The 11,376-nt window shown below is 51.9% G+C and overlaps 3 protein-coding genes across 3 annotated transcripts; 2 read left to right on the top strand and 1 right to left on the bottom strand.

Moving 5' to 3' along the window:
* Positions 1-150: 150 nt before the first annotated feature.
* JN550_005710 (uncharacterized protein) lies at positions 151-2,369 on the top strand (the record flags this gene model as incomplete). Its single annotated transcript, XM_049317367.1, has 7 exons — positions 151-558; positions 613-704; positions 752-884; positions 939-1,424; positions 1,515-1,838; positions 1,894-1,986; positions 2,034-2,369. The coding sequence occupies 7 exons, from the start codon at positions 151-153 to the stop codon at positions 2,367-2,369; spliced, it is 1,872 nt and encodes a 623-aa protein (XP_049172332.1).
* A 4,527-nt stretch (positions 2,370-6,896) lies between these two features.
* JN550_005711 (uncharacterized protein) lies at positions 6,897-7,793 on the bottom strand (the record flags this gene model as incomplete). The annotated part of the gene is made up of 1 exon (XM_049317368.1): positions 6,897-7,793. One exon carries the CDS (start codon positions 7,791-7,793, stop codon positions 6,897-6,899), a length of 897 nt encoding a protein of 298 aa, XP_049172333.1.
* A 214-nt stretch (positions 7,794-8,007) lies between these two features.
* JN550_005712 (uncharacterized protein) lies at positions 8,008-11,145 on the top strand (the record flags this gene model as incomplete). Its single annotated transcript, XM_049317370.1, has 3 exons — positions 8,008-8,048; positions 8,666-8,677; positions 8,742-11,145. 3 exons carry the CDS (start codon positions 8,008-8,010, stop codon positions 11,143-11,145), a joined length of 2,457 nt encoding a protein of 818 aa, XP_049172334.1.
* Positions 11,146-11,376: the final 231 nt, after the last annotated feature.

The raw sequence follows: 11,376 nt of genomic DNA on the forward strand, positions 1-11,376 counted from the left end.
TTGAAGAGCACATCATCAGAAAACCCACCTGATCATGACCAATTTCCGTTGCAGTACGCTCTTAGCATTACCCACGCACACCTTCGGGGGGTGGCCTGTCAACACTCTCTTACAGGCTCGAGGTTATAAAGTGTAGAGCTGGCTTTCGTCATGGAACTTTCTGGGCAGCTGAATCCTTCGACTGCATCCGTCGAGTGTGCATGGAACCCCGGGTTTTTTAAGCGGTGTAAGCCAAGCACATACCAGAGAGAAAACGAACACCACGTACGCGAATTGTATGAATCCACGGACCGAAACGGAAACTTGATTAGGATATTTATGAAGGACTCGCGAGAGGCAGAGAGGTACTCCAATCAAGCTGATCTGGTGGTGAATTTCTGTGAGAATGTGACTCTCGCCCGACTAGAAAGTGGCAGCGACCCTGAGATTCTGCGCCCCAATACCTTGATGGACGATAGAAAGCAAGATCTATACGGTGAAGTTGGCGAAGTGGGGCTTTGCCGTCGAGCTAGGGGTCCATTTGGCCCATACGGACTCTACCTAGAACTCCAAAAACCGGTATGTTCATGCTTGAAGCAAAGTCATGTACTCTTCTTAATCCACAGTGACTAGCGGTACACACCGATTGATATGTCACGGGACTCTCAAGGTCCCAGCGCAAATATTGATTCCCTCTCACTACCTGACGCCGAGAGGAGAATAATGTAAGAAGGCTCACGCATAATATTAGAATTGAACTCATGTCGGTCAGATACATCACTGACGTCACTGCATGGTCTATACTGGCCATCGTGGCTACTGCGTCCTATAACCAAGCTGTGTTTTTACGAGGATTTGTCTATAACCATTTGAGCTTCACCACTTCGGTTGGCGTGATAATCGCAGTAAGTCTTTAAATGGCTAATCCATGGTGCCCAAGGACTAATGCTGTGAGCTAGACTGGGTTTCCGAAGTATGCTCTTGAATTTCATCTCCCCTTCTACGCCTGGAGGAAAGGATCTGCGCCGTTCGTAGATTCCAGAAAGGATGACAGCGGCAGAAGCTTACGCCAGGTCCGGTGCATTGACTTCTTTGAGGAGAAACCCCCTGGGAATGAGCATTCCTCATGTGAAGAGCATATATACCAAGCTCAGGTTTCCTTTCTCGTGGCGGGGTTGGACAATTCGTCGTATGTATCATATTGCTTTCTCGACACATACCAGGACGGGCCGTACAATGATGAAAGTGTATCCACCTACTACAGCCAGTCGACCGCTCCTGGAAGTAGAGCTATGGATCCAGCTAGCGGAGGCAAGATCCCTTCAAGTCCCCCCTTCTGGCAACCACGGGTCTACTTCTTGCGGGTGCTAGAATATAGAATGGAAATGGTGAAGGACGAGTGGATCAATGTTGTGACGATGATCAGACAGAAGATGCATCCATATGTGAGTCAATCTACCCAAAGTACACTATGTTATCGGTATGGGCTTGTGTCTTCTTCACAACTATACCGGACCTAACAATGATCTTTCTAGACGCATGGATACTCGTTATCGAGGCATATTCAAGAAGCACTGGAGACCAATAAGCGAGTGGAGAAGCTGCAAAGATTTTACGATTGGACGCACAGTACTATTCGGCTACTACTGGACCTTATTCACACACTTAGCAAGACCGTGGATGCGTGGAGTGAGTTTTATCACACCGAGCTGGGATATTTCCTCAACGGCCACGCACAAAGAGAAGCACAAATAGTATCGATATCCATCTCGACCACTCGAAAACATGTAAACGAGTTGAGGAACTTGCTCAAAGAGCTACAGAATCAAGAAAGTCTCTGCAATAACATTGCTAGAGAGGTAGGTGGTGCAACCAACATTCAACTTAAATGCAATGCTTATCCCTAGTGCTTAGCTCGAGTTGCACCTTGCACTTGAAGATAACAAGTCAACTCTGATACAACTTCGAACGGGAGAGAATGTCAAGGCCATTACGATTTTGGCTCTGGTAAATAATATCATAACAATGTTTCTGACTTCTGGCTGACGAACCAGTTGGTATCTCCCCCAAGCGTGACTGCAGCCATCTTCAGCATGGATGGAGATATTCTTCCCTTTGCCCCAAGTATATGGAGCTACTTATTAACAACGCTAGTTCTGGCTTTGGTCCTCTTGGGAGTACTGGGACTGCTGATTCACCGGTCGTGGTGGAGGGCAAATAGAGTGCTTAACCGATTTCAGGTTGAGACAGTCCCCTTCTTCACGAGTCGTACCGGTCGGCGGCACCTCACGGCCCACTCATCGCCTGTGGAGGACATTGTCAGCGCTTATCAGGATGACGTTGAGATGGGTGATTTAGGGGAAGCCGTTAGAGCTGAAAGCATGTACTGATGGCGGGCGTTCTGCATATTGAGCTCGGGCTGGTGAGACGTGGTATAGAATTGTGGCTGAGAAATAGTGGCTGTGCTTTTTCGCGTTTCACTTATTTAATTTCCTTCCTTTCCGTAGAATTTAATACACCATCGCACTTTTTGCCTTCATTTTATAACGATTCGGTTTGGCGACCGTCGATTTATACGTCCATTTTAACCACACGAACAATGTACGTTCAATTCGTCGGCACTGACGAGGAGAACTGCGTTGGCTGAGGTTGTGTTACTTGGGGAATATGGCCCAGGAGCACCACTCCAGTTCAATATGTATCATATATTGACTGGTATTGGACATGATCAGAGTTGAGGAAATTGAAACGATTTGGAAACAGAAAGCTGGGACACCAGAAGCGGCCCCTTCACCGAACTTGAAAATTCGTGTGGTTGTAGAATTCTACGACCCATATCAAATATCTTTTAATTCCCATTCGCTGAGCAAGACGATGAGAAGATTTGTGACCGGTGGCTAGTGGCACTTGTACTCCCTACCCTCTAAGTAGTGTTGTATTGCTCTTATGTTTGCCTTCTCTTATTCTACTGACAGGTACACCACCATTTGGACCAGGATTCTGTCCATCATGGTGGGTGGGAAGAGCCTCTTGCGCGAGTGATATAGCACCAGAAGTGGATGCATCGAGAGTGTACTTCCCACAATGAAGTTACTTGAGATGCATCGTTATGTTAAAGTTTAGTGAAGAGATCAAGCCTGTTGATACCAGGTCATAGATGTTGTGGATTCATTCAAGGCCAGCACGAGTGCCATGCAAATGCTTCTTATACACATGTAGGATCGGAGGCCCTTGAGGACTGACTGGCGCTACTTGAATCATGGTGTGTCGACAATCTCACCACCAACACCATCCTCGCTGTAGATATACGGCGTTTGCAGGGCCAAGACCGGGAACAAGTCGAAGCCCCACTATAATTGTCTGCCTGGCGTGCTCATAGCATGGCAGCTCCAACACTCCGAAATCACGAAAGGAAACCTTTGCCGTCAATCTCCTTTAACATGTCTTCAGGAGTCGTTGAGTTTGCTATTAGTGGTGAACTCGCAATCATTTCCATATCGAGACATCTTCGCCATAGGTAGTATTGCTACAGGGCTAGGCAGCGTCGAGGCCGTCCAGCAGCCTGCTACTTCAGACTCCTTCGGTCTCCACCCCACAAAACGACCCACCGCTCTTGGCAGTGCAGTGGTTTTCAAATAACTGCGCCCTCGAATTTCTCTTTGTCTGCCGCTTCATTACCTGAACCTTCTCCTGCCTCTGCTGCCTTTGAGCATAGCTCATCATCTCCCTGAGCTCGACCGCCATGGCGTGGGAAACTTACTGTGCATTGTGTGGCTCTGCCACGACCGTTCCGTACGAATCTGCTGACCCGGATGATTCATACGACCCTGATATTATTACCCAAGACGACACTAAGTGGCTGGAGGTCTTGCGGTACATGAGCAAGGATATAAATAGCCCAGCTGCCTCCCAGTACGCTTAGACAAGCCAGGTGTTGTCTCGCCGTGTACTTACTATTTACGTAGAGTCTACGTCTCGAAAATAGCAAATGCAGACGAATACGGATGGTTGCGAATTGCGGACGAGTCTTGGTCTAATCCTTGGTATGGGTCTGGTACTGAGTCGGATGCCGAGTCGGGTGCTGAGTCGGATGCTGAGTCTGAGATTGAGACCGAGTCAGGTCACTCGCCTGAGGATGTGCCAGCGTCAGTTAATTCGGGCAGAATTTGTCTAAAAACGTAGTTGTACTGACAAGAACGCGCCCAGGTATCGATCAGGTGACGGCGACATCATCGCCGTTCCATTCCACGCAGTATGCTACGAGCTACTGAAAAGAGTGATTGAGCCAGATCGATACGATATGGACATCCTCTACGAAACATTCCACTCTTTGAGCGCATCCGGGAGCCGACTCACTTTGAATTACGGCGCGATCGAAGAATTGCAAGGCCAGTTTTGGGAAGTGCGGAGAGGAACTGAGGAATTCGTATCGCATCCGCTGTCGATTCCACGGCTCAGAGAATACTATACTCACCTCCCTGAGCGGAACGAGCCTAGTCTAGTACCTCGTGGATTGAGCCCCCGAAAGACTACCGGCAACGCCCCCTTGGAAAGAATGCCGACCGAGTTAATGCTAATCATCATGTCTCACCTGGATATATACAGTTTCAACCACCTCAGAGAGGCTTCACGTCAAGCAGCGCAAATCGGTCTTGACAACGCCTTTTGGAAACATCGCCTGTTTCAAGACATGCCATGGCTGTTCGACTTCCCCGTCGACTCTCAAGATGGGAGTTCTTTGGATACCGTGAACTGGTTCAGGGTATACAGTGATTTATACCAGGCCAGTGATTCGTCAAGTACCCGCAAGATACACGCTCTAGCCAACCGCAGGCGAATATGGGGCTTATGTGAACACATTGCCACGGTGTATCGCGCAAGGAAGTCCAACATAGAGAATGGCAGGCAGCCTGAAATCCTGGACGGCGCTCTATCAACCGAGTTGGCGCTGCTTGTCTCTCCTGAACCAGAGCACACAGCCGAATCGAATATACCTCTCGTCAACCTTCCTCATGATATCATGCACAGCACCCCAGTCATATTAGTTCGTTGGACCGAGAATGGAGAATTGGCCAGCCTGGAAGTTGTGAGCGAACCTCCACAGCATTTATCGCCCCTCAGGAACGAGATACAGCTTGGCCATTATAATTGGCTGTCGGGCGTCGTTCTAACCTCAGTGGCATCCAAGCGAGATAGCCAGGGAGAAGAGATTAAGCGCGTCGTGTGCGGGATCCGTTTTCTGTTTGACAGTCGACACAGAATTCATGGCGGGCATCAAATCAATGATGTTAGCTTTGGAAAGACAGAGGGGGACCAGCGCTTGTTAGAGATCTCGCAAAAGCAGGCGCTGGTGGGTTTCAAGGTCCACACTTCTTCAGATGGTACGATCGCCAAGCTGGCACTGCTTGGGCAGCCTCGAGACAAGTTGCCATACGGATCCCGGTATAGGTTCCTCTCTCTTTATAATAGTCCCGACAACGAGCGAATAGGACAGTACCTTTGGAAGGGCGAACCGCCGCCGCTGGCGCTGCGGATCTCCGACTTATGCAAAGGCTACTACGTGGAAGACCTGACGGTCGAGACCACCCCAATGGAGGCTCTGGTGTTCGGCGACTGTGAGGACGAGCTAGGCGATATCGTTTCCATTGGCGCCGATGCTCATCTGGAAAGCTTCGAGATTCGTTATGCCACGCGGAACTCCCGGTCCATCGGCCCAAGGCGGCACGCGATGCAATATCTGAGCATTGACGGTCGTGGTGGTGAGAGGGTAACCTGCGCATACTGGTCCAACTCGGAATCTGCCCTTGCGTGTCGCTTTGTCACAAACCGCGGCCGGCAGCTCGTGGTTGGCTTCCCATCAGAGTTCGAGCAACGGTACCCGAGCCTCGAGTCTAAGGACGAAGGCTGCATACTCGCTGGGATCTTTGGGCATTGGATTTCCGGGCAGTACTCGGAAGAGTGGCTTGTGGCGTTTGGCAATCTCTACTTGCCTGGTCAATCGGTAGACGTGAATCCAGCCGCGGAAGCCCTCCAGGACCGCAATGGTTTCAACTGGATGCCGAATCCGCTTCCTCAAGGTGTCGTAGAATCTGGAACCATCTTAGGTCAACGAGAGATTTGTGAGGAATGGTCAGCCTGTAAACGGAAATACCCCGGCCCAGGTGCAATCGTATCCTGGTTGGATTGCCGCCATCCATTGGAAGAGGTGACAGTGACTTGGTGCCATGCAAGACAGGAACAGCGACTGCCGCTGGCAGCAATACATCTCACTCTAGCGGATAAGGATACGACCTGTCTACCAGAGGCAACAGCAGTCGGTCTACAGCTGTTTCGAAAATCTTTGAGTTCGACGGAAGTTGCCGACACGAACGAGGGATCCGAATGCTGGTGTGATCTAGAGTCTCTAATAGGACACGGGATGCGGTCGACGCCGCATTATGTCCTTGAAACATGGCAGGTGGAAGGTCGGCGGTTACAGGCTCTCAGGGTCTGGCTTGCTGAGGATGGATATCTCATAGGACTTCAGTTCACTGCAACAGATGGGTTGCAGAGTCCCAAATGGGGTACTTGTGATGGGATACTCACGACTAACATTACTTTCATGGCATCGAGCGTTTCCGACAGTAACATTGGGGATGCGCAACAACTCGCGGTGGGAGTCAAGTTTTATCTGGACAACAACGACCGTGTAGATAACCGCCCGGACCCAATGGTGATGGCCGTTCAAGCTTTGATCCAGGACGAGTCTCGGTAGAAATTTCAGCACAATAGCAAGGAAGGTAAAGGGCTTATGGTAGCTTAATTAGGCTCTGTCAGAGGAGGAGGATGTTACTGGTCTGGTATCCAGTACACATCGTTAGGCACCACGAACACATTTTTGCATCGATTAAGTGATCGGTGACCACTTGAAAACACTTCTATAGCGGATCTGGTATCGTTCGCTGCTTCCTTTCCCCGAGCTCGTACATCGTCCATTCATACACAGCCCACTGGATCGCGTTCACAGCAAAGGCTCGGATGCTACAGATGGTTAACCCCCTGAAAAATACCCGAGCCCCGCCCTCTTTATATGCCTCCTTCGTTATTTCTACGGCGCCAAGCCGTCTATATGGCTTCCTCGGGTTCTCTATCAAAGGCCTTGCCTCGGGGTCTAGTGTCTGCGCCTGTACACGAGTCTTGATGACGTCGAGGGGAAAGATGCTCGCCCATGTCACAACGCCAGCCAGGCCTCCACACAGGAGGACCTTGGCAGCATCTTGCGCGAGCGAGGGCTCCTTTTTGGTAGAGCTCACCATGAGCTGCTGGCTCAGCTCATACGACCAGAAGTAGAAGCCGTAGCCGATGCTATCCCGCAGCGCGGTGACGAGGCCGCCAAAGTAGAGGCCCCTTACGCCCTCGCGGCGAAGGATCTGCTTCGTGATGGCCCAGCTCGATTGCGGCGGCGACGACAGCTGCGCGCGGCATTTGATGAGCTCGGTGGGGGTGCTCACCACCCACGTCGCCAGGCCGCCAATGGCCCCGGCCACCCATGTCGTCCACAGGTTGGGCGACAGCGACAAGGCATTGTTGATGGCCGCCTCGCTCCGGTTGTATGATACGAACAGCAATGCGTTAAGTGCTCCGTAGCCCAGCACCGGGGCGGCTGTACCCGTGATCAGGGACGATGCGCCTTCGAACTGGCGGGCATAGGCAGTGGCTGTCTGCGCCCCGATTGCGTCCTTGGCTTGCAGACGCACTTTGATCAGATCCAGAGGGTTGCCGATCAGGATCCCTACGGCACCGCTGATGTACCCGGCCCAGAAGTCGGCCGACATGTCTGGTTTTGATATTCCACGCAAGCCGGAGAGTGAAGGCCTCGGTTATTCGACTTGATAGTGGGGTCTGGTTGGTCGTCGGGTGAGGTCATGGGGATTGGCGAATGATCGCTATCCTGACTAAAGAAAGGCAGCAAAGACCCTTAAAACGGCATGGTCGTGGAGTTAACCAATAACCAAGAGCGCTATTCAATACTATAGCTTGAGCCGCAAGATGCAGCTGCGCAATGGTCAAGGTATAGCAGCCAGAGCACGGTGTGTACGGAGTACTCATTGGGAGCAAATCCAAGCCCCGCCATCGTGGCGAGCTTGGTGAGGGGCAGACGCCAGGGCCCAGCTGCCATATACTATGGTAGCTCTCCGCAGTGGAGCCAGGGCAATTGGCTCTTGGACTCAATCAGTCTGCTTAGAAAGGCATTCTCGTTCCTGAATGGCAACACGGCGAGTGCAATATAGCTTTACTGCAAGTCAAGCCAGATTCTGAACGACACAAGCAAGAATAACCTGTGCACTTTTTGAGTCATGTAGTTAGGTAGGAATAGGAATACTGAGAGAGAGAAATGCTTAGAATCCATGTCGCACTGCTAATGGCCTGTGGGGGTCGTGTCATGTGAGCCCGTGTCGCTGCCTGTTCGGGCTTGTCGGGGCCAAGTCGCGCGACGCGCTTTCCACCATTGGCACATAGTCAACAAACTACCACATTCGCCCCCCTTCGCCCATGATCCATATCCATCCCCATTGACCTTCCACATATTACTTGGCGACTAAATCCTCGGGTGGCAAAGTGGTTTGGCTGGCCTTGCGCATTTCCAATTTCCTGCGGAACTCACAGGTCGTCTTCTTGTGCGAAACTCTCACGCATCAGATCACAGGCTTCGTGACATGTAAGTCGGGCCCACGGCTGTCGCGTTCGTGACGGACGCAGTACTGACATTGCATCGTGCCTAGGGCCACTCCTACGGTAGCCACTCCGCAGGCCAAGAAGCCGCCTCCTCCTGGCCCTCGATACCGTTCAAGCGACTCGGTCGAGCGCCTACACAAGCCCTTCAGATGCCCCGGTTCGGCAACCCGAACCCCAGCTTCGGATCGCCCTGCTCGGAAGAAGCGCAGGGTCGACTATGGCGGTGCTGATGGTGAGACCGACGGCGCTGACAAACCATACACCAACGCCGACCGCCTCGCCCTCGCCAACCGCGATGTCAACAGGTTCCCTGTCTTCCAGCCCAAGGACAAGGACAAGGTCTTTAGAAAAGCATTCTCTGTCCCCTTCGTCAATAAGTCGGCCGCCAACTATAACCCCAACCGGCCGCCCCCAACTTTGGGCCTGCGACAAGGTGCCGTGTTCGTGGCCAAGCCATTGCACGACCCGAGCGGCGAGTTTGCCATTGTCCTCCATGACCCAACAGTTGACGACAAGCCGAAGGAGAAGCCGGAGCCGGAAAAGGCCGTGGAGCCCGAGGTCAAGATCCAGGAACCGCTCGTTCACAAGAGCCTGTCGGAAATCTTGGGTATCAAGAAGAAGGTCCAAGGCGAGCACCCGAGGGTCCCTGTAGTCATCGATCCGAGACTCGCCAAGGTTCTGAGACCACATCAGATCGAAGGTGTCAAGTTCATGTACAGATGCGTCACCGGTATGATCGACGAGAAGGCCAATGGCTGCATTATGGCAGACGAGATGGGTCTCGGCAAGACGCTGCAATGCATTGCACTCCTATGGACCCTCTTGAAGCAGTCACCCGATGCCGGGAAGACCACCATTCAAAAGGCCATCGTCGCCTGCCCTTCCAGTCTGGTCCGCAACTGGGCCAATGAGCTTGTGAAGTGGCTTGGCCCTGATGCCATCACTCCCTTTGCCATCGACGGAAAGGCATCAAAGGAGGAGCTGACCCGCCAATTGCGCCAATGGGCCATCGCAAGTGGCCGAGCAGTCACTCGTCCTGTCATTATTGTTTCCTACGAGACGCTGCGGCTGAATGTTGAGGAGCTTAAGCACACTCAGATTGGCCTCATGCTTTGCGACGAAGGACATCGCCTGAAGAACGGTGACAGCCAGACGTTCAGCGCACTGAATAATCTCAACGTCACCCGGCGCGTCATCCTCTCTGGTACCCCTATTCAGAACGACTTGTCTGAGTACTTTGCTCTGATCAGCTTCGCCAATCCCGACTTGCTGGGCACTCGTCAAGAATTTCGAAAGCGATTCGAGATACCCATCCTCCGAGGCCGTGACGCCGATGCACTGGAGATCGATCGTCAGAAAGGTGACGCCTCCACGGCCGAGCTGCTGGGTATCGTCAACAAGTTCATCATTCGCCGCACCAACGACCTTCTCTCCAAGTATCTCCCTGTCAAGTATGAGCATGTCGTCTTCTGCAACCTTGCCCCTTTCCAACTTGACCTGTACAACTACTTCATCACCAGTCCTAGCATTCAGGCACTGCTGCGCGGAAAGGGAAGTCAACCTCTGAAGGCCATCGGCATACTGAAGAAACTATGCAATCACCCCGATCTGCTCAACCTGAGTGAGGACTTGCCCGGCTCGGAACAGCACTGGCCCGAGGACTACGTGCCGAGGGAGGCACGCGGCCGCGATCGCGACATCAAGCCATGGTACTCTGGCAAGATGCAGGTGCTGGATCGTATGCTTGCACGCATCCGCCAGGACACCACTGACAAGATTGTCCTCATCAGCAATTACACATCAACGCTAGATCTCTTCGAGCGTCTTTGCCGCAACCGTGCCTACGGCTGTCTGCGCCTGGACGGCACCATGAACGTCAATAAACGCCAAAAGCTTGTCGACAAGTTCAATGACCCCAACGGCGAAGAGTTCGTCTTCTTGTTGTCCAGCAAAGCCGGTGGTTGTGGTCTCAACTTGATTGGTGCCAACCGCCTGGTTCTCTTCGACCCCGATTGGAACCCTGCTGCTGACCAACAAGCTCTGGCCCGTGTTTGGCGTGATGGTCAGAAGAAGGACTGTTTCGTTTACCGTTTTATTGGAACGGGCACGATCGAGGAGAAGATCTTCCAGCGTCAGAGTCACAAGCAATCACTGTCCTCATGTGTCGTCGACGAAGCTGAAGACGTCGAACGCCACTTTTCACTTGACAGCTTACGAGAGTTGTTCCAGTACCGGGGAGATACAAAGAGTGATACCCACGATACATTCAAGTGCAAAAGATGCAAGCCAGATGGCAAGCAGTACATCAAAGCGCCCGCCATGCTCTACGGCGACACCAGTACGTGGAATCACTTTATCAATGAAAACCTCAAGCCAATTCAGGACTTGCTACTGCGGCAAGAATGTGGCGAGCCGGAAGTGTCGGCCGTGTTCCAATACATTTCACATTAAACGTCTTATGTCCCAAGAGAGGTATGCCAGACGACGTTATAGATATAGACCCACGAACATAGGACGGATCTTGCATTTGCTATCGGCGTTTCGGGGAGTTAGGAGCGAAAGCGAGACTCTTGCTGTTTAGTGCTTGACAGGGCTTAGGTAGATGGGAGCTTTGAAGGCCATGAGCTGTAGAACATTATTTCCATTCATATTCCTTTGCTACTCTTCTTATTTGTGATACGG

This window comes from Neoarthrinium moseri (genome assembly GCF_022829205.1).
Source record: "Neoarthrinium moseri strain CBS 164.80 chromosome Unknown scaffold18_Wmoseri_CBS_16480, whole genome shotgun sequence".
Lineage (NCBI taxonomy): Eukaryota > Fungi > Ascomycota > Sordariomycetes > Amphisphaeriales > Apiosporaceae > Neoarthrinium > Neoarthrinium moseri.